This window comes from Meles meles, chromosome 17 (genome assembly GCF_922984935.1).
Source record: "Meles meles chromosome 17, mMelMel3.1 paternal haplotype, whole genome shotgun sequence".
Classification (NCBI taxonomy): domain Eukaryota; kingdom Metazoa; phylum Chordata; class Mammalia; order Carnivora; family Mustelidae; genus Meles; species Meles meles.
The window spans coordinates 34,142,830-34,166,086 of record NC_060082.1 but is presented as its reverse complement, the minus strand read 5'-3'; the positions used below and the strand labels follow the sequence as shown (position 1 = coordinate 34,166,086).

General features: G+C 40.6%; 1 protein-coding gene across 1 annotated transcript in view; it reads right to left on the bottom strand.

Annotated features, from left to right (window-relative positions):
* Positions 1–23,257, bottom strand: part of CR1 (complement C3b/C4b receptor 1 (Knops blood group)) — a 188,008-nt gene that overhangs the window by 73,916 nt on the left and 90,835 nt on the right. The window contains 6 exon segments of the mRNA XM_045983377.1: positions 1,331–1,558; positions 3,746–3,831; positions 5,041–5,143; positions 5,250–5,426; positions 6,105–6,503; positions 17,955–18,040. Coding sequence (XP_045839333.1) covers positions 1,331–1,558; positions 3,746–3,831; positions 5,041–5,143; positions 5,250–5,426; positions 6,105–6,503; positions 17,955–18,040 — 1,079 coding nt within the window.

The following is a 23,257-nucleotide window of genomic DNA, read 5'->3' as shown; positions in this document are numbered from 1 at the left end:
ATCACTAAAATTAACCAGTCTGGAAATGACAGGTGTTGGTGAGGATGTGGAGAAAGGGGAACCCTCCTGCATTGTTGGCGGGAATGCGAGCTGGCACAACCACTCTGGAAAACAGTATGGAGGTTCCTGAAAACGTTGAAAATAGAGCTACCCTATGACTCAGCAATTGCAATAGTGGGTATTTACCTTAAAGATACAAATGCAGTGATCCAAAGGGGCACGTACACTTGAATGTTTATAGCAGCAATGTCCACCTTAGCCAAACTATGGAAAGAGCCTAGATGTGCATCAACAGATGAATGGAAAATAAACATTTTAAATGCTTTACTAATCTGGAAGACCCAAAGCTGGCAGGTCCCAAGGCACTACTTTTTTACCCATCAGTGGGAAAGTGATTCTTTAAATGTAGACCTTCAGCCTTTAAACAGGATCACCCGTATTCTCTACCTGCAAACTGCATCAGATGGGAGTACCACCAGGTTCTACAAAGGACACTTTGGTGCTGTCTGTCCTTATTGGCACACAGAGCTGCTGTGGATAAGCACAACCATGAATGAGCCCCGGATTGTCAGGTATTGTCATTTAATGCCAGATAATATGTAAAAATATGTAAAAAGAAGGAGTTGCCAAGAGCACAACCTTGAATTTCACTTCTCTAGGGCGTCTTGAGTGCCTGTTGTTAAAAGTGAGATGAAGGGTCAACAAAATGTTCCTTAGAAGGAACAAAAGCAATACAAATGCCTGCCTTGGAGTTTCTTTAGTTATTTCCATCGCATCAAATCTAAAGTAAAATACAGCCATCAACATGTGTTTTTTGCTCAGCACACCCATCTCTCCAAGAGAAATACAACATGAGCTCCATGCCCATTAGGGAGCTCGATGTGGGGCTGAACTCACAACCCTAAGATCAAGACCTGCGCCTTGAGATCATGAATCGGCCACTCCATCCACTGAGCCACGCAGGTGCCCCAAAATACAACTTGTAATAGAGATGGTACGACAGAGTGTTTTCTTTGGCATTTGTTTTTAGTGCTTGAACAAAGTCTCTGTAAAGTCTGGGTCTTACTGATTCTTCCCACTGTCTCCCTCCTACTCTTGTCACTGTCCCACACTCCTTAAGCCAGCGGGAAGGGCCATCAGAGTACCACCAGTTGGGACACAGCAAGGCACATCTGGAACCCAGCTTCCGTTCTCCCAGTAGGTAATTCTGTGTGCCTTACTTTTATAAGAAAGTCACGTTCCCAAGCCAGAATGACTGTCCCCATAGAAACAGGGAGGTTCTCACCCAGATATTCTGATCTAGATGAGACATAGGGAAATATGCACTGACCTGCAGGACCAGCAAGTTCGCAGCGAGGGGCAGGGCCACTCCAAATCCCATTCCCTTCATCGTCACTTGTGCAGCGGAGGGTGCTCTCCCCGATGAGGTTGAAGGTCATCCCCCTGGCTGTGTTGTTGTCACACGTGTAAGTAATTTCCTTTCCATAGGGAACGTGTCCCTGAGAAGGTCCAGTGTGCTGCCCATTAAGGATAGAGGGAGGATTTGGACAAAAAACATCTGGAAAAAACCCAAGTTCTATAAGTTACATGAAAACGTTTATATTTTAATCTGAGATGATTCCTCAATTACGGGATGCTGTGATTGTGTTGCCCATTAAATAATTAACTTTGAAGGAGAGTATGAACCACAAAGTAAGTGTATGAGGTCGTATATAAGGTCTCCGTTGAGATGCTTCTAAATGAAATGACACTGAAATCAAAGCCCAGAAGGGACCTAATCATCCTGAACTCCTGGGAGAGTGAAGACTTCTGAATGACTGAGAACTCATTCTTTTAAAATAGACAAAAATCTTCTTAACCACATTGAGAAGAAAATCATCCATTTAATAGGAAAATTATTTATTAATTCAACAGGGCTTTTTTGAGGCCCTACTCTGTATAAAATACTATTTTAAGTTCAAGGTAGAGGAAACCTTTTTTTTTTTTAAAGATTTTATTTATTTATTTGATAGAGATCACAAGTAGATAGAGAGGCAGGCAGAGAGAGAGAGAGAGGGAAGCAGGCTCCCTGCCAAGCAGAGAGCCCGATGCGGGACTCGATCCCAGGACCCTGAGATCATGACCTGAGCCAAAGGTAGAGGCTCTAACCCACTGAGCCACCCAGGTGCCCGAGGAAAACTTTTTTGACATCAAGGATCTTCACACCAGATAAATCTTTCAAAATATATTATACATTTACTATTTGTCTATCGCCGTCTATCACTATCTAATCTCTTCCTGATATACTCAAAACCAAAACAGATGGTTATAGTCATGTTATCACAATGAGTGAAACATCTCAGTGTTCCTATGCACAGATCCAAAAGATACAGAAATGTAATGGATTTGAGATATTTATTGGTTTTTACAAGGTTTTTTTTCTCTTGAAGAAATGCACATTTCTTCTTTTGAATGTAACTGTCTGGAGATACTCCTTCCCCTTTCTGATTTGATCTGTATTTGGGAAGAGGATACTGCAGCTTGAAGGAATTATGAATAATCAAAAGGTGGAATATTTATACTCTAGTAAGTGATTTTTGGTGTATCTGGGTTCGTGGAAGTATTTTTTCTTTCTTTCCCTCATACTTCCTAACTATATTCCAGGAAAGTTAAGATTTTCAAACAGTTGACCTCCAGATATGAAGGATGTAATTGTGGAGTTTCATTACATAAATCAATACAAAATTTCCAAATACTTTTAGAGCAAAATATTCCTTTGAAAACCCTCTATTATAAACAGGTATTTTTCAACAGCTATGATCAAAAGATGAAGCAACATCCTGTCTGATTTCATGAAGAAATACATGGGCAGACTGAATATATTAGTAGTGTTTCTGTATTTAACACATGATATTACTGTTCCCCTTAAAAACAAGTATAAACAACAGGAAAGCAAGGTCCAGGTCTGTCTCATTTACAGGTGTATTCCCAATGTCTAATTTATTGCATTACCCTATTGTTTCATCATAACACTTGGTATTACTTGAAGTATTCTATGTGCTTGCTTGCCATTATTTTTAAAGATTTAGTTATTTCAGGTGGAGGGGGAGAGAAAAGGCAAACACAGGAAAGGCAGAGGAAGAAGGAAAGAGACTGAAGCTGACTGAGCTCAGCTCTGAGCCTGATGTGGGGCTTGATCCCATGATCAGTTGAGACCAGAACCAAAACCAAGACTCTGACTGACTCTCAACTGACCTTGCTACCCAGGCACCCCTCTTTGTTATTTTTTGGTCTTTCCCTCTACACAAGAATATAAACACCATGAAAGCAGGGTGCTAGTCTGTTTTGTTTATAGGTGTATTCCCAGTGTCCAGAAGGCTGGGTGGCACATACCAGATGCTCAAAAAACTATGTCAAAAGAATGAGGCTAGGAATGAATGCTGATCGAGGCAAGGATACAAAAACTATCGTTTCGACAGGAAACATGCTTCAGGCTCTAAATCTCCCTCCTTCTATGAAGATTTCTCTCCATTTGTAGCACACATTATGCTTATACACACTTACAGGATGATCCCCCAAACATGTGACGCTCAGATCTATTTCCCCCAGAGACAGCCTTGCAGCAAAGAAAGATGTCGATCCAAAGTGACGATCAACAAAGGGGCAAATATTAGGTAATTTTATAGGCAAGACACATTAAAGGAACAAACCAGCAAAGAAAACCAGGAGGGAGGTGCCGACCTGAACAGGCATTCCTTGTACTCACGTTCACACACAGGAGCACTGTCATTCCAAAGGCTTTCCATCTCAACCAAGACGCAGTAACTAGCAGAACTGCCCTTTAGGTGGAACCTGAGGAACGGAAGGAGCAGTGGTGGGGTGAGCGCACCGTTTCTCCCTCCCCTTCCGCTGAAATACAGTTTAGTGCCTGAGATAAACCCCAGGTGAAAAAGCCCAGCTCATCAGCTTTCTCAGCTGCCAGAGGCTCTGAAATCAAAACAATTGCAGGATTGCGGTTTCCAGTGAGGACAGAGCAGTGACAATGGTCTCTGGTTGTCAACCACCGGGGGGTCATCTGTCCATCCTGCCCTCTGACAGCTCCCTGTCTTTCTCTGTCAGCAACTCTGTTCTCTAGGGCACACCGTAGCACTCTCCCCTCCTGGTGCTCAGGAGGAAGACAACTCCTGATTCAATTGGTAAATCAGAGAAGGTGAGGAAAGGGAGCAGAGGCTGCTGGTTTGGGCCCACACGTTCGGGATGTTCCAGAATGACACCTTTGGCATATCCCCATTATGGATGAGTTAATGCAAATTTATCTGGGAAAGGATGGAAAAGGTGAGAAGAGAGGGTTCTTGGAGAGCAGTGGCTGCCTGCATTGCCTCCAGGGCTTTGTTGGGACAGATATTTGCTGCCTGCCAAGGGATCCTCGGAATATATGGAGGACAGCTGCTCTGTCGTCCATGCTTTTTACCCGGCAGTGCTGTTGGAACATAACACCAAGGTCGTTAAGATTCCCGTAGAGAGTTCACGACATTACTGCAAACATGAGCGTAGGTCTTCATACCCCTGTGATACAGCCTAACACTAATTAGCTGACATAAAACTCGACGGAAAACGATTCCTATTGATGCTTTGTTCCTATTCCAAATTCCACTATTGGCTGGTTTAAATTTTTCTTGAACCAATCCCTGCATATTACTTGTAAATAACTTTCTTTGACATCCCAACCGTTTTATAAACAACCACTATGCAATATTTATCCTTTCATGCCTACAAGTTACTTTTCATTCATACACGTAGTGTTTCACCTAAATATCCAAGATTTCTTGTTACACTTCTGCTCTTCTGTGTATGTACTGTATTTCCTTTTCAAGCACCTGTGGTTGCTTGGTTCCATCTGGTTCCCACCATACTTTGCAATCACTATTTCAGGTATCAGTCCTTTCTGGTACTTCTTTGCCATTAGGCAGCTTGCTCTTTGGGTAGACCCCCATTGGCCCCGGTGTGAGCATAGCAGCATCGAGTCCTGAGTGCCCCGTCTCTCTGCCAGGTCATACTCACCCCTCATCACAAACGAAGGACACTTTCGCCCCAAGCTGGAAATTCAGTGGTAGGAGCACACGGCCATTAGGGAGTTGGTCCCGGAAGTCTGCACATGATTTCACTAGGATAACAACAGCAACAACAAGAACAAGAAAAAACAGAAGTGAGATGGTCACTTCACTGAGGACGGAAAAGACTGATCTGCAAGGAGAGGACAGTGTAGGCACCTGTACATCTTGGGGCTGCTGGGCTCCAGTCTCCCTGGGGTGTACAGCGCAGAGATGCTGCCCCTTGGAGATCATAGCCGGGCTCGCAGCTGTAGGACACTTCCTGCCCCGGGGAGAAATTGGCCTGGTTTTCTGCACTGTGCCTTCCATGCAGGATTTCTGGAGGCAGCTGGCATACTGTGGAAAGACCAGGTGCGAAGGACCAGTCAGTGATGGAGAAACGTCTTTTACTACATTCTAAACCTCCGAGGAGTCCCAGGTTATCATTAAAGGGGAGCTCAGATGTAACAGAGGGAATCAAGTGATGCTCCTGCCCCCTCCTTTTGCCGTTCTGTAAAATCAGACAATGAAGGGATGTGCCCAAAGGACTCACACCTAGTAAGAGGCCGATCACTGGAGCTGAGTTCTTCCTGGCACAAGGTCAAATGCATGACCAGGCCCCTGAGGCTGCTTTCTCCAGTGCTGGCCAGTCTACATGGAATTACTAGCCCTGTCATAAAGGAGAGCTGTGAAGGGTAGATGAGATAAGGCATTTAAAGTGCTTAGTGCACAGCTGAGTAGAAAGTGCACCTCAGCCTTCAGGATATCGGGGAGATACTGGAGCTTGTATTTTGCTCTGAGGATGCTCAATATGAGAGTCCCAAAGGTCTCCTTCCTCGATTGATGAAGCTCCTGCTTTCCAAGTGAAGGCACATATACATTAAGTGTGCACGCGCACACACACACACACAGAGTTTCATAATTTCATGCTTCGTCTGCACACATCGTTCCTCCCATGCATCCTTCTCCCAGAATGAGCACTGATCTCCTGATCTCCCTGCACCCCATGCCCTTCAAAGCCTCAGTCAGACTCACCTCGAGAGCAGCTTGGCAACTCTGGCCCCCATTTGTTTTGGGCTTGGCATTGCACGCTGGAGGGTCCTTTCATGACAAAGCCGGGCTCGCAGATAAACCTCACGGTTTCATGTAAGGAAAATAAGGTCTTGTTCTCAGATACCCTCACTGCATTGTCAATGTCTGGAGGTGTGCACTTATTAGGTCTGATGCACTGAGGCGGAGGGCCGCTCCATATGCCAGCGCGACTGTCTCTGCTGGTGCAATATATCGACGGGTTGCCCACAAGCTCAAACTGCTTTTTCCCTCTCTGTCCGGGATGGCAGCGATAGGTCACCACGGTTCCATAGGGAAAATCTTCTCTGTAGAGGTTAACGACATTTCCGTTGGCAATGGCTGGGGGTGGCCCACAAAGAATCGCTGAGAAAAGAGATGGCAACTTAAATAATAGTGGATCAAATAGCTCGTCAGAAATGCAATGAGTAGAACTAGTTTTGCACTTGTTATGGTTTTTAATCTTTGTTAACATGGAGATACATTTCTACAAGATGGTGATTGTGGTGGGCATAATAGCATGCCTTCTGTCTTTCCTACTTATACCATTTCCTATGAGCATATGCGTTTTTTAAAACAATCCACGTTCCTTTCATTTTAGATAGCTCTTTGATATATTATCACACCATAGTGTACACAGGTTTCCCGTACTCTTTTCCGTTTGCCTTCTTCATTTCCATTTTGTTATTAGCTCAGGAGAGCGTTCCAAAAAATAAAAAGACCCTTGCTGAAAGAAAAATGGAAGGGAGAGAAACAACACAGATACACCAGTGTAGGAAGTAGAATTCCAAATATTTGCAAATATGTAAGAAAATTACATGAAAGTGTAGACTAATGTAATGTGAAACGTTTTGAACCTGTAAATGATATGAATGGAAATAGAAATGACCAATATTCATTCAAGAAAATTGAAAAGCTAGAATGGACAAGGAAATTTGTCAGAATAGAGAAATATTTTCCATAAATGCTCTATCAAGTTGCTTTCAGGTAATACACACCTCCAAATGTAATTTCAAATGTTTCATGAGGTGTAAAAGATAGAAATTTGTCAAATCATTTTTTTCAAGCTGAGGTTTGATATCACAACATGATTCTCCTATAGACGTGATCGTATATTAGTCCACAAAACATTCTGAATACATTTGAAAAAACAGTTGGAGGACATAGTACATTGTATTACTGAAATGCTATATAACTAGAACTAAGTAATTTATCCCAAATTCCAAAACACATGAAATTATAACATTTCTTAGGATTCCTGGGTGCCCTAGCCGTTTAAGTGTCCAATTCTTGGTTTCTATTTGGGTTATGATCTCTGGGGGCTCTTAGGATTGATTGAGCCTGGCATTGTGAGTTGTGCTCTGTGCTCAGCTGAGAGTCTTTTTGAGGATTCTCCCTCTACCCCTCCCTCTCCCCAACTGGCTCTCTCTCTCTCTCTCTCTCTCTCTTTAAAATATCAATTGATCAATCTTTACAAAAGTACATAAAAATAAAAATTCCCAAGGAGGCTTCTCCTTCTGGTAAGGGGAATCTTAATTAATTCAAATAAAAAATCAGTCTACTTCCAGTTCCTCCCCCCAAGAAAGACTATAGCTGCTGGATACGTGATAAAATGTATCTGTGAATGTGTCAGAAATCTAATAAACTAGGGCCGCATTACTGGACCATGATGTGATAGGAGACAAAAATCCAGGCGGGAGTCAAGCATGTAGCCTGCTTTCCTGCTGAAAGGTGAGCTGAAACAGGAGGGGGCGTCGGAGTGGGGAGTAGCCCTGTGATCCTCTCATGGAGTCAAGGGAAAAAACTGGAGTCCAGGTCTTGCTCTATGGAAGCCATGGTAACAGCTTTGGAGGAGTCCTGGGACCTCTAAGCCATAGGTCCTGGAACTCAAGATTACTGCAGTTCTGCAAGTACTCTAGGTGGTTCAGAAAAATAACAAAATAACAGGGTCTGAGCTGAATGAAAGCAGCGCCAGATTGCTCGTGTACTCAGGTTTCTGAAGAAATAAAAACAAGGATCCTTTCAGAAGAAGGTTCGTCATCCAAGACCTTGAATTCATTTCTACAGAAAGGTTTTCCAATGTAATTCCTGACATACAGTCAAGGATCACCAGGTACTCAAAGAGAGAAAATCCCATGAAGAAGAGGCAGCAGACTCACTGACAATAGAAACGGAACCGTTAGGACCCCAGATACTGGAGTTCTTACTCACAGATTGGAAATACTTATGTTTGTCTCTTTGAGGACAATGTATACGAAACCTAAACTTTTGCTAAGGACTAGAAACCATTAAAAACAATGGGGCAAATTTTGAAAGGAACCCAATACATGTTTTTATCATTATAAAATATAGTAACTGAAATTACGAAGCTGATAGAATTAATAGCAGGTCAGACACAGTTTAACAAAAATCAATGAATTGGAATCTAGGACAGAAGGAAATCTCCAGAATAAAACACAGAGAGACAAGAGAATCAGAAATATAGCAGAAAGAGTAATGGACTTATAGGATAGAGGGATAAGTCCTACCACATGTGTAAGTGAATCCCACAATGAGAGGAGAGAGATATTAGAGCACGGACATTGGAAGTAATGACAGAATTTTCCAAAACTGATGAAAGACATCACTGAACCACAGATACAAGAAACCATACAAACTGAAGCAATAGAAGTACAAAAAAAATCTTTACCTAGAAACATCATGCAATATTGTAAAAAATCAAGAGCAATGAATTTTAAAGCAGCCAGAAAACAGAGATGACAACTTTAAAAAACCCATACTTAGAAAAATGTTTAAAGAATCTATCACCAGGAGACCTACAATATAAAAATGCTAAAAGATCATTTTTTTTAGATCGAAGGAAAGCAGTGTTATAAGGAACTGATAGAACTGTCATATGGAGGACGGATAACGGAAATAGTTAATGTGTGGATAAGTATGCGTAAATACTGTTTTCATAAAAACAACAATAGTGTCTTTTGAGATACATGTAAAAGTACAAAAATTAACACAGTGAAGGAGAAACAGGGTATGATCATCTCAATAGAGACACAGTGATAAATTAGAATCCACATTCATGAGAAATCTTTAGGGATAAAGGGAATTTCCTTAATCAGATAAAGAATGTCTCTCCCAAATCTTCAGTAAACACCATGCTTTATGGTGACGATTCAAAACTCAGTATCATCTCTTCCATCAGCATTGTACTGGAGTTCTAGCCAACACAGTCAGGCAAGAGAAATAAATAAAAATACAAGAAAGAAAGGGATTAAACATAGGATAATAATGTATCAGCGACATGAGTATTTATGCAGCATATCCAAAAGAATATACAGATAAACTATTGCATTTATAAGTAAATTTAGCAAGATTGTTGGGGCCAAGGGCAAATGATTGCATATTTAAGAAACAATTAGGAAATGTTACATTTTCCAATGTTACACTTCTATGTTTACATCATTTTCTAAAATGTAAATTGGCAAATATTATGGAGAGAAATTAAAGAAATTTCAGAAATGGCAAAATATGTTCATGAATTTACGACTCAAAAATGTAAATATGTTAGTGGTCCGCAGATTGAACTATGGAATCCATAGAAAGCCAATAGAAATTTGAGAAGGTTTCTTTTTGTGGGAACTGACATGCTGATTCTAAATTTTGTCTGTAAATGCAAGGGACAAGAATTACCAAATAAATCTTGGAAGAAGTACATGGTTAGAGGATACACCAGCAGATATCAGTTCTTTAATATATGCTATAGTCATGAAAACAGTGTGATAAATCAACCAGTGGAACAGAACCTCTCTGAAATGAGACCCACTTATAATGTCACCTGATTTAGGGTAGTATACTATTGCCCTGTGATCTATGGGAACCGGTTTTTCTTTTTTCTTTCTTTCTTTTCTTTTTTTTTTTTTTTTTTAAAGATTTTACTTATTTATTTGGCAGACAGAGATCACAAGTAGGCAGAGAGGCAGGCAGAGAGAGACAGGAGGAAGCAGGTTCCCCACGGAGCAGAGAGCCCGATGCGGGACTCGATCCCAGGACCCCAGGATCATGACCTGAGCCAAAGGCAGAGGCTTTAAACCACTGAGCCACCCAGGTGGCCCTGGAAACAGTCTTTCTTAAATGGTTTTTAAAATAAATGCTATTATAGCAACAATGTCCACAATGGCCAAACTATAGAAAGAGCTGAGGTGTCCATAGACAGATGAATGGAGAAAAAAGATGTGGTATTAGGCAGAGGAAAATAAGTCAATCAGAGAAAGACAATTATGGTATGGCTTCACTCATATATGGAATATAAGAAACAGCATGGAGGATGATAAAGGAAGGGAGGGAAACTGAATGGGAAGAAATCAGAGAGGGAGACAAACCATGAGAGTCTCAACTCTAGGAAACACACTGAAGGTTGCCATTTTGTTTTTGTTTTTGTTTTTGCAGGTGTCATTTTATTTCTCATAATATTCAAAGAGCCAACATAATTAGCTTTTGATGTAGTGTTCAACGAATCATTAGTTGTGTATAACACCTAGTGTTCATCGCAGTACATGTGCTCCTTAACAAACATCACCTGGTTACCCGATCACCCCACCGCCTACTTCTGTAACCCTCAGTTTGTTTTGCAGAGTCCAGAGTCTCTCATGGTTTGTCTCCCTCGCTGATTTCTTCCCATTCACTTCTCCCTACATCCCCAATGGTCCTCCATGCTATTCCTTATGTTCCACATATGAATGAAATCATGATAATTGTCCTTCTCCGTTTGATTTATTTCACTTACCATAATCTCTTCCAGTTCTATCCATGATGATGCCAATGGTAGCTATTCATCCTTTCTTTTAAAGGTTGAGTAATAATCCACTGTATATATGTACCACATCCTCTTTATCCCATTCATCATTTGAAGAACAACTTGGCTCCTTCCACAGTTTGGCTATTGTGGATATTACTGCTATGAACACTGGGCGTTTTATGCAATGGATGAATTATTGAACTCTACTTCCAAAATCAATGCTGTTCTATATGTTGGCTAATTGAACTTAAATTTTTAAAAAATGATATTAGATGAATTGCCTATCCATTAGGAAAAACAAGGAAACAAAATGAGCAAACCAATTCCTTGACCAGACTCTGCACCATACAAAAAATTAATTTGAGATAAATCACAGACTTAACTTGAAAGATAAAATGATGGGCACAGTTTTCTTATGGAGAACACAGAAAACAGTGGCCAGAAAGGATAGACATAGTAAATCTTATTAAAGGACACTAGTAAAGTGCACATTTTCTATCATCAAGAAACATCATAAGAAAGCAAAGGATGAGTTTTAGCCTGAAGAAAATATGTGTGTTAGGCTTTATTGGAAAATCTGAGATTGGATAAGGAATTCCTCAAAACAGTAAAGAGAAACACAAACTAGCAAGATTGGAAGACAGTTTTGAACAGGCACTACACAAAGATATGAAAGGTGCTCAGCATCCTCAGTCTTTTGGAAAATGCAAATGAAAGCAGCAGTGAGCCACCAGCACAGCTAAAATTTACACACGTGATAAATACCAGGTTGGCAGAGATATGGAACAGCTGGACTTTTCATATGCCTCTGGTGCAAGAGTAAATCTGTCCACTCACTGTGTAAAATCTTTGGGCAGGATCTATTAAGACTGACCACGTTCATACCCAACAATTCCACTTATAGGAATGTCAACACTGTTTACATAGAACATGGAAACGTTTTATCCAGCTGTGCATACATGTGAACATTTGAATATTTCCATGTGGGTATATGTGTACATTTATTGCCTATGCACAGGCATAAAATACTACTGACATATAAACAGCTGAGTTTAGGAATTGTGAAGTTCACAAAACTTAACAATTAATTGTTAAGTTCATACAACTTTCATTGTATTATGAATACAATGAAAAAGATCCAGTTAATCTTACATGCAACAATGTGAATAAATCTCCTACACGTATCATTAACAGAAGCTGGACATAAAAGAGTACATGCTTTTTGATTCCTTTAATGTAAAATTCAAGCAGAGCCAAAACTAAGCTTTGGTGATAGAAGCCCAATAAATGGTCACTTTGGGAAGATAGTAACTGAGAAAAGGCATAGGGGAGGCTTCTGAGGTGGTAGAACAGACTAAATCTTCTCTGAATGCTGTTTACATGCTGGTGTTCACTTAGGAAAGAGTCATTGAAGTGAATGATTGATATTGTGTACTATATTATGTGTATATGTATATATAGATGTACATATCTATCTATGTATATATATATAAAGTCTATGGGGTGTGAATACACACACACACACACACACACACACACACACTCGTAGTCTACAGTGTATGAAAAATGTGCTGGAAAAAAGACTTCCCAACAGCATTAACTCCAGGAGATATGGCTTTATGGGTGAATTTTTTTTCAGATATCTATGGAAGAAATAATGCTAGTATTACCTAAACTCTTATAGGGAAACAAATATATGGAAAACTATCAGCTGGCTTTATAAGACCATCATAAGTTTGATATCAAAAGCTCCTAAGGTCGGTTGGACATCCACCTTTGGTTCGGGTTATGATCCCAGGACCCTGGGATCGAGCCCTGTGTTGGGTTCCCTGCTCAGTGAGGAGTCTGCATTCTCCCTCTCCTGGTCCCTCTGCTTATGTTCTCGTGCTCTCTCTCTCTCTCCTTCTCTCTCTGTCAAATAGATAAAGAATATCTTAAAAGAGAAAAAAAAAAAACCCTCATAAGTGTTTTTCCAGGGAAAAATACTATAGTCTAATCTCTCTAAAAATCAATAGGAATGGAATGATAAAAGGGTTCTAGAATTAGAGGTGCTGGTCTCACAACCGCATGAATATAGTAAAAATCATTAAATTTATACTTTAAAAGAGTAACTCTTATGATACATAAATTATATCTGAAAAACATCTAAAATATATTATGGAGGCACCTGGGTGGCTCAGTGGGTTAAAGGCTCTGTCTTTGACTCAGGTCATGATCTCAGGGTCCTGGGATCGAGCCCCACATGGGGCTCTCTGCTCAGCAGGGAGCCTGCTTCCTCCTCTCCCTCTGCCTGCCTCTCTGCCTAGTTGTGATTTCTCTCAGTCAAATAAATAAAATATTTAAAAAAATAAATAAAACATATTGCGTATATTGCACAACATAAAAGAATTATAAAATCTTTTGACCAAGTCGTTTTATTCCAAGAAGGTAAGATTAGAATTCAAAATCATCTTGCTTTTCAAAAAGTAATGAAAACATTCCCACCAACAGTGTAAGAGGGTTCACCTTTCTCCACATGCTCTCCAACATTTGTTGTTTCTTGCCTTGTCAAGTTTGACCGTTCTGACTGGTGTAAGGTGGTATCTCAATGTGGTTTTCATTTGAATTGCCCTGATGGCCAATGATGTTGAACAGTTTTTTCATGCATCTGTTAGGCATTTGTATGTCTTCTCTGGAGAAGTGTCTGTTCATGTCTCCTCCCATTTTTTGATTTGGTTATTTGTTTTTTGGGTTTGAGTTTGAGAAGTTCTTTATAGATCTTGGATATCAGCCCTTTATCTGTAATGTCCTTTGCAAATATCTTCTCCCATTCTGTGGGCTGCCTCTTAGTTTTGTTGACCATTTCCTTTGCTGTGCAGAAGCTTCTTATCTTGATGAAGTCCCAAAAGTTCATTTTTGTTTTTCTTTTTTCCCCTTGCCTTTGGAGACGCGTTTTGAAAGAAGTTGACAAAGTTGTCGAAGAGGTTACTGCCTATGTTCTCCTCTAGGATTTTGGATTCCTGTCTCACACTGAGGTCTTTCATCCATTTTGAGTTTATCTTTGTGTATGGTGTAAGAGAATGGTTGAGTTACACTCTTGGTGGGAAAGCATGCAGGCATAGCCACTTTGGAAAACAGTATGGAGCTTCCTCAAAAAACTAAAAATAGAGCTACCCTATGATTCAGAAATTGCACTACTGGGTATTTACCCCAAAGATACAGATGTAGTGAAAAGAAGGGGCACAAGCACCCCAATGTTCCTAGGAGCAATGTCCACAATAGTCAAAAACTGGAAGGAGCCGAGATGCCCTTCAACAGATGAGTGGATAAAGATGTGATTCATATACAGAATGGAGTATTATTCAGCCATCAGAAATGATGAATATTGCATCGACATGGATGGAACTGGAGGGGATTATGCTAAGTGAAATCAGTCCAGCAGAGAAACACAATTGTTATACGGTTTCACTTATTTGTGGAACATAAGGACTAGCATGGAGGACATTAGGAGAAGGAAGGGAAAACTGAAGGGGAGGAGAATCAGAGGGTCAGATGAACCATGAGAGACGATGGACTCTGGGGAACAAACTGAGGGTTTCAGAGGGAAGGAGGTGAGGGGCATGAGTTTAGGCTGGTGACGGGTATTAAGGTGGGCATGTATCGAAATGAACACAGGTGTTACATGCAAACAATGAATCATGGAACACTACATAGAAACTAATGAAGTATGTATGGTGACTAACATAACATAAAAAGAAGTCATGAAAACAATTGATTCCATTAAGAGAGTAATGGAGAAACAATATGATTATTTCCAGATGTGTAGCCAAAGTGCTTAATAAACTTCAACATGACTTAATGACAAAAAATTCTTAGCCATGAAGAATATTAGGGAATTTCCTTTCCCTGAAAATGGGGATCTACAAAAAGCCCATAGTAAATACTACATTAATGGTGAAATATTTCAAACTTTCCCTTTGAGATGGGGAGCAAGAGCAGGATACCCTGTATCCCCAACAATGTCAAATATTTTAGTGGTGGTCCTAGCCAGTATATAAAAGAAATCGGGAGGGAGTGGAAGGAAGGGAGGCAGGGAGAGGAGGAGGGAAGGAAGGAAGAAAAGAGTTTGTTGGTTGGTTACTTCTAAGTGCACTGAAGACTTTAACAGAAAGAAAATGCTTTAAATTCCTGCTCAGGGTCTACCTCTGAATGCTTCTATTATCTGCCCTTGATGAAACTTGCAGTATGTAGCTACAGAGCCCAGATTTCTGAAGAACAAATCCAACATCTAATCCTGTGGCTGGATTCCAAGGTAAATTGACTTCAACTTACAGGCTCTCTTATGTTAAAGTCTGAGCATTGATTGGGAAAAGGAGGACTCTAAGAATTGAGATGGAGAGGGATGTCTGGGTAGCTTAGTTGTTAAATGTCTGCCTTTGGCTCAGGTTAGAATTCCAGGGTCCTGGGATGGAGCCCTGCATGGGGCTGTTTGCTGGGCAGGAAGCCTGCTTCTCCCTGTCCCACTCCCCCTGCCTGCTTGTGTTCTGTCTCTTACTGTCCCTCTCTCTGTCAAAAAAGAAATAAAATGTTAAAAATATAAATAAAATTTGAGATGGAGATACATGGGTAGAGTCTAAGCATGCTGAATACCTTGTACCTGGAAATTCTGCTGAGCCTCCTTTGCTAGAAGCAGCAGCCTCTCCTCCCCTGTGTGAGGAGGTGAGCCTCCCTTTGTCCAAAGAACGTGTAATGACCTGTCCTGAGTAGCTGCCCTGGTAGGGTTGCCAGAAGAACACGGATGTCCAGTTAGATCTGAATTTCAGACAAAACAATGAAAGCTAGTTCTAAATATAAGTATATCCCAAATATTGCAAGACACATATTTAGAATACAAAAATATGTGTTGCTGTGCTGAAATTCAAGTTTAACTGGCTATCTTGTATTTTTGTTTACTAAATCTGGCAACTCCAATTTCAGGGACTGCTGCTCTTCCTCAGGACCTACCCTTAATACTTCGCCATAATTGTGGTTCTTTAATCTGATTTAAGCCCTGAGAGACCTGGAAGTGGAGTTGCGGTGGCAGCTGGGGGGGGGAAAGAGGGGAGTACCAATTAGGACCTGCAAGAAGGTACCCCCCAAAAGAAAAAGAATTAAGATTGTGAATTCACTGTGTTAGAGGGTGACCTACACTAAATGAAGCTGAAATACAGGGCCTTTCTTAGTGTAGTCCTGAGGAAGAAATCCTATGGCTTAGGGATTTAGGAATGCCAGAGTGGGCTAGGTGAACTCCTTAACTATGTGCATGGGGGGTGGGGTGTTCAAAAAGAGACCTTTTTCCTTTCACCCAAGGCTTTGAGAAATACATTCCTGGGGAATTTTCCATATTCTTGGCAGACTCTCTGATGGCTATTCTCTGTAGGCTGGGAATGACATTGGTGACAATTGGGAGCTTTGTTATTGATCTGGGTTTCCTGGATTCAGGGAGACCAAAGGACCTCAGGCTGGCAGGAGCCAAGTGGCAGCACTTACTAGCCAGAGGCAACTGAAACAGAGATCAGAGTGACTTGCCTGCAGAGGTCTTTGTCCCTGGCTAATTGTTGTAGATCCCCTAAAACTGAAATAGATGAAGAATACAGTTACGTATTACTTGATGGCTACAAGCAGAAAAAAATCTACCTCTGTTTGAATCACTGAAAAAAAATTATGGTTATTCATCAACCATTTCCCAGACTTGGGAGCCTATAGACAGACTCAGAGAAGCTCAAACGAATAGAAGATAGGATCTTCTTCTTCTTCTTTTTGTTTTTTCTGTAAAAAAATTTTTTATTTTAATCATTATCTTGAGAAAGCATGCTGCTACACGGCCAGAACATATACCGAAATTTCGTCCCACCTTCACCAAGGAGGCTTGAAGCCATTCACCAAAGATTAGCTATAAGAAAGGTTAGAGAATTAGAAATAAAGATGAAAATCTAGGAATAGATATAGGTGTATTACCTTTAAATAAAGAGATCTAGCCAGAGTACCGTTTTGTCATCTGATTTTTTTCACATAAAAGCATATAACTTACATATTTATATATCACTGTATCTCCATGACATCATGTTTCTTTGTTCTTTTGTTTTTCTTATTTTTAGCTGAATAACATTCCAGTGTATGGATGTAGTTCCTCTTCTTCCTCTTCCTCTTCTCCTCCTCCTCCTCCCCTCTTCATCTCTTTCTCCTTCTTCATCCTCCTCCTCCTACTCTTCTTCTCCTCCTCCTTCTTTTTCATCTTCATCTTCTTCCTCCTCTAGCTCCTCCTCTTCTTTTGTAAGTAGGCTCCAAGCAACTGTGGAGTCCAGCATAGGGCTCAAATGCACAACCTTGAGATCAAGACCTCAGCTGAGACCAAAAGCCAGATATTTAACAGACTGAGTCACCCAAGTGCCCCTAGATGTATCTCTTCTAATTCTGCGTGGCTCGATATCATGTTTCTTAGGGAATTCTCAATAGTCATTTTTAACATGACTCTTCCTTCCTGTACTTTCCAATCCATAGCTGGAACCATTTTGGTTACCTTGACATTTTTGCTATTATAATGAATGAAGCAATGAGAAGTGTATAGTGAATTCCTAGGAAAAATCTGTATTTATTTCCCAAGTATAAATTCTAAGAAATGGGTCAAAATCGATGTCCATTTTGAGGCTTATAGCACATCGTGCTTCTCAAGAGGTTTTGTGGAACTCCACTTGTGTGTGAGTGTTGATTCATCCACAGATTCACCAGCCTTGGAGAGCATCGCTTTAGAAAAATCTTGACCAATTTGCCAAGCAGAATGATTGTTATACTGGGGGTGGCACAATCAACATCATTCTGAATTAACTGAAGGAAAACTAAGGTTTGAAGGCTTTTATGCATTTAGTCCCCAGATTCAGAAAAGGCACAAGATATGGGAAACATAAGGAAACAGTTGCCAGAAACCCCATAGGTTAAGATTTGTGTAACTTTAGGGGGAAACTTAGACTCTATTGGAAAAGGTAATAGCAAGGACTATTTCAACTCACTCTCACAGAAAGGTGGATCGTCATCCCAGGTGACAGTCTTGCCTGAGATGATGCATGCAATAGAGGTCTTACCAATAAGTCGGTATCTAGAGGGAAAGAAGAATGGATGTTATTTTCCCTGTTCATTTTCCTACTGAAATGGCTACTTACAAGAGAGTGTAATCCTGGAGAATTCAGAAGGACAATTTCCACTTGTCATAGTATATGACATGGTATATACTATGTATATGTATATACATGTACATATCTGTACACATATACTACATAGACATAGTATATGACATAGTACATATATCACAATTTGTGATAGTACACTCTCACTTTCCCAAATTTTACATCTTATTCGGATGTGTAAGCTAAATGGGTTCTCCGCCCTTAATTACTTTGGGCTACATTTTAATTTAAGCCTAACATGTTTTTTTTTTTAAAGATTTTATTTATTTATTTGACACACAGAGAGAGATCACAAGTAGGCAGAGAGGCAGGCAGAGAGAGAGAGAGGAGGAAGCAGGCCTCCAGCTGAGCAGAGAGCCCGATGCGGGGCTCGATCCCAGGACCCTGAGATCATGACCTGAGCCGAAGGCAGTGGCTTAACCCACTGAGCCACCCAGGCGCCCCAAGCCTAACATGTTTAAGATTCTTCAAAATAGAAGCAAAGGAAATCCAAGCAGAACAAAACAAGTTGAATACAGATTTCCTATGTAAAATGTTAAAGGCAGCAATTCTCACTTAGTATGCCACAAACTGTTCAAAATGTGCCATAAGGCTTGGAAAATGTAAATTTCTCCCATGGATAGTGTCTTGCAAAACTGTAGTAAAATATTAAAACCAGGATTCTGACATAGGTATGATCACCAATTTTATTCAGACTTCCTGAGTTTTGTTTGTACTAATTTGTGGGAATGTGAGTGTGCTTACAAGTATTCAGTTTTTATACAGACTATATTTAAGAGCAGTTCTGGGTTCATGGTAATATTGGCCAGAGGATACAGGGGATTTCCCATATACGCCCTTTCCCTACACATGCATACCTTCCCACATTATCCACATCCCCCACCAGACTGGTACAGTGGCTTGCAACTGATGAACCTACATTGACACATCCTTATCCCCTGTAATCCATAGTTTATAGCAGGGTTCCGTCTTGGCGTTGTGCAGTCTGTGGGTCTGGACAAACCCATAATGACATGGATGCATCCTTACCGAATCACACAGAGTAGTTTCACTGCCCTAAACATCTTCGGAGCTCTGCCTATTCGTCTCTCCCTCCTCCCACCCCTTGGCTACGATGGATCATTTTACTCCATAGTTTCTTTTCCAGAATGCCACTTCCCTGGAATTCTACAGTATTGAGCCTGTTCAGATTGGATTCTTTCCCTTAGTTAAATGCAGTTAAGTTTCCTCCATGGCTTTCCATGGCTTGATAGCTCATTTGTGTTTTCCAGCGGGTTTCCCAGTTTCTGTTCCTATCAGCAATGAACGAGTAATCCAGTTCCTCTACAACCACGCCAGCATCTGCTGTTTTCACGAGTTTGTCTTTTTGCCACTCAGATATTTCTGTAGTATTGTTTCTCTGTTGTTTTAATTTGTATTTTCCTAACGGCTCACGAAGCTGAATATCTTTTCCTGAACTTGCTTTCCATCGATAAACTCTTTTCAGTGAAATGTCTGTTCGTGTGTCTCCAAATTCCTGTCCTGAAACCTTAGAATCTGGCTTTTTTTGGAAGTAAGGTCTTGGCAGATATAAGAGAGTTAAGATGAGGTCATACTGGATTAACATGGGCCCTAATGCAATGACTGTTGTCCTCAGAAGAAGAAGGACATCTGGACAAGGAGACAGACAGAATACGTTGACACATACAGAGGAAAAGCCACGTGAGAACAGACACAGAGGTAGGAGTGATGTGTTTATAGCCCACGATGCCAAGGACAGCTGGCAACCACCAGAAGCTCGGAGAAAAGCATGAAATGGATTCTTCCTCAGAGCTCCCAGTAGGAACCAACACGCTGACACCTTGATTTCAGACCTGTTGAAGGCTATTCCTAACTTGCTGTGAGTTTGTATCAAGAATTGATACTGGACTTTGCCAACTGCATTTTCTGTCAATTGCTAGGGGCATATATTTTTCTTCTTTAGCCTGTTTATAGAGTTGATCATGTTGATTGATTTTTGAATGTTCAATCTGTCTTGTATACCTGGAGCAATTTCCACTGTGGTCTTTGGCTGCAATTCTTTTAATGCATTGTTGGGTTTGATTTGCTAATATTTTATAGATGCTACAAAGTCTTCAATGAAGTATAACAAACCAAGTCCAGCGGTATATGAAAAAGATCATATACAATGACCAACTGGGATTTATTCCGGGTATGCCATTACTCTTTCGACAGAGACAGAATTCACAGTTAGTAAGTTCATTTCCTTCAGTACTTAAAACAGGTGGGCCATGTCCTTCTGGTCTCCATATTTTCAGGTAATAAATCTACCACCACTCCAACTAGGTTCCCCTAGAAGCAGCATGTGCTTTCCCTCTGGTTGCCTTTAAGAGTTTTTTCACGGCAATTCGTAATTACTTATTGAAGTGATTTTATGATGGCTGCTTAAAAATCTTCATTACAGAGCTGCAACATCTACTTTTCTTGGTCCTGGCCTCAGTGGATTGTCTTTTCTCAGTGGAGTTGTGATTTTCCTGGTTTTTGATGTGACTCGTGGTTCTCTGTTGTATCCTGAACATTTTGGATATGATATTAAGAGACTCTTGTTGTTATTTAATGTATCTTAGCATGTAACCTCCCTCTGTAGGGTTCTGGCCTACTTTCATGGGCTTTGGTTCCAATGACAATTTAATTTTCCCGTCTTGTGTGCTCTTCTGGGGCTTCGTTCTCCTGGCTCCTCTTAAATGCCAGATGCATTCCTGCTGATACTGCCTGTAGACAGTGGAGGTGCTTCTCTGAACTGCCTGGTGTCGCTAGGTGAGGAATGGGAGATGTTGGGACCTTGGATGGAGAATAAGCTCTCTGGCCTTCTATGGCTATCTGGGGAGGGTGGCGTTCCCCCCTCATGTGTCATTGCCACCAGGGGAGGGAAGCATGTATGTGGGCTACATTTTGCTGCTGGGTGGAGAACCAGGAGACATGGGCCTGGGAGGCTTTCTCCTACTGGATGGAGGATCCAGAAACCCCAAACATGATTTCTCTTCTGCTGCTGGTTTGGTGGCTCCCTGCCATGGGTGTAGGATCAAGAGATGTTGGGCCTGGAATGTTTTCTGCTGCTGTGTCTCGGAGGACTGGGTTGCTGGCCTTCTGGCATCTGGGGTGTGAGTGGAGGAGTCCTCTTACTGCTGGCTTAAAGTCTAGGTGTTGCCACCTCAGCTCTGTTGACACTGTCAGTACAGGCAGAATAGGGCTCACTGCTGCTGGCTGGTGTGGGGCATGAGGAAAATTTGTCATGAGCGTAAAGCCCAGGTCGTCCCATTAATACAGCTGCTGTTGGACTGGGATCAGCTGCTTCCCAGGGCTGTGGGACATAAGAAGGATAGATTCCCCAACCCATCCTTGGTTCTGCTTATGCTGTTCATATGGGCAGACTGAGCCACTGGAACCGTCAATGTGTCCTCCCACTACATCTTCACTGACCTTCCCTTTTCCCAGTTCTTGGACCAGACTTTACTCTCCCTGTCTGTCCCTGCCTGTTGCCTATATGGGATTGCATTCCTTTCTAGCTTTCTAGCTTCCAGACATAAAAAGAAACCCCAGGGGCGTCACTGCAGTATCATTCTTTAAGTTTGAGGTCCCCAGTTCAGCTTCTTTCCACCTTTCCAAGTCTTTCTATGCTTGCATGTTGAACAGTTTCCAGGTATTTAGTTACATGTAGAGAGAGATTCAGGGAAAAGTGAGTCTGCCCATCTTGGAACTGAAACTTCTAGTAACAGCTTCTTAAATGTGAATTAAAAAGTTAATATGTATACACTGTAGTCAAAAGTGAGAGGTACAGAACTCCCAGTAATGAAAAACAGAATTACCCAAACTCTTTCTTACAGAAGTTAGCATAGTTCTAGTTCAGGGCAGGCCTTTTCAAAAGATTTATGTGCTCAAAATCATGCAGGGATCAAGTGGAAATGTGATTCAGATTCAGTAGGTATGAAGATTCTGCATTTGTAACAAGCTCCCAGGAGATGCCGACCTTGCTGGTCTGCGAGCCATCCTTTGGGTCAATCCTTCCATCTTTTGTGTAGATATAACAAGAACATTGCTGTCTTCCTACACTGATTAATTCTTCTGTATTGTTAGTTCTGTTGGAAATTATATTTAATAATTTTTATTCTACTGGGTTAAATCCATTAAGATCCATCTGAATTTCTTTTGTCCATTTTTTTAGGTCAAGATTGAGTCATTGGACGACAATGCTAGTCCTTTACATTTTTTCCTTAACTTCTAGCTTTCTTTTTTTCTTGTTAACTTCTAGCTTTCTATATTGATTGCACAAATTCATAAGTGAATGTGATCACATAAATTCAATGTACTATTGATGATATTTGCAAATGCAAATCTGTAGAAATTTTCTTACATCCATGTGTTGCAAGCAGGGAGATACATGTAGGGATTAACTTTAGCATTTTTCAAATATGCAAGTTAAAGTTTCCAGGGGAACTTCTAAATAAATAGAAATAGAGACTCAATTTTCCAAGCTAGTGAAGGACATAATGGAAAAAGAATATAAAACGTTATCAACAGAAAAGTTGAGGAAGTGTGAAAACATAAAATTGGTATAAATAGAAACACAAAATAAGGTAGTAGGCATTAATTTTAAACATTAGTAGTTGCATTAAAAGCAAATGGATTAAACTCCTTAGTTAAAAGGTAGACATTATCAAACTGGATGAAGGAAATCTTACTATTAGTTATTTCTCAGAGACTCACCTACCAGAGAATGATACAGGAGAGTGAAAAGTAAAAAAGATTTAAAGAGAGTGGGTAAATAATCAAAAAGCAATGTAGTTATATTAAATATATAATAGGAGTATAAGTGTACATACCAAATAGACTTTAACTGAAAAAGCATTATTAGAAAGAAGGAGCAACCCGCTATAATAAGTTTTAACGCTCTTGGAAGTATTCAATGTGCATGCACCTAATTACATGGCCTCAACTATATTTAAAAGAACACAGAAATACAAGAAGAAATTGGAAGAAAATATCGAGGGATCCATCCTGTTTTGTAAAAGAATCACGCCCTGCTCATTTTATATAGATAATTTCGTTGTAAAGCCAGACAAGGACAGGTTGAGAATGGAACATTATTAAGC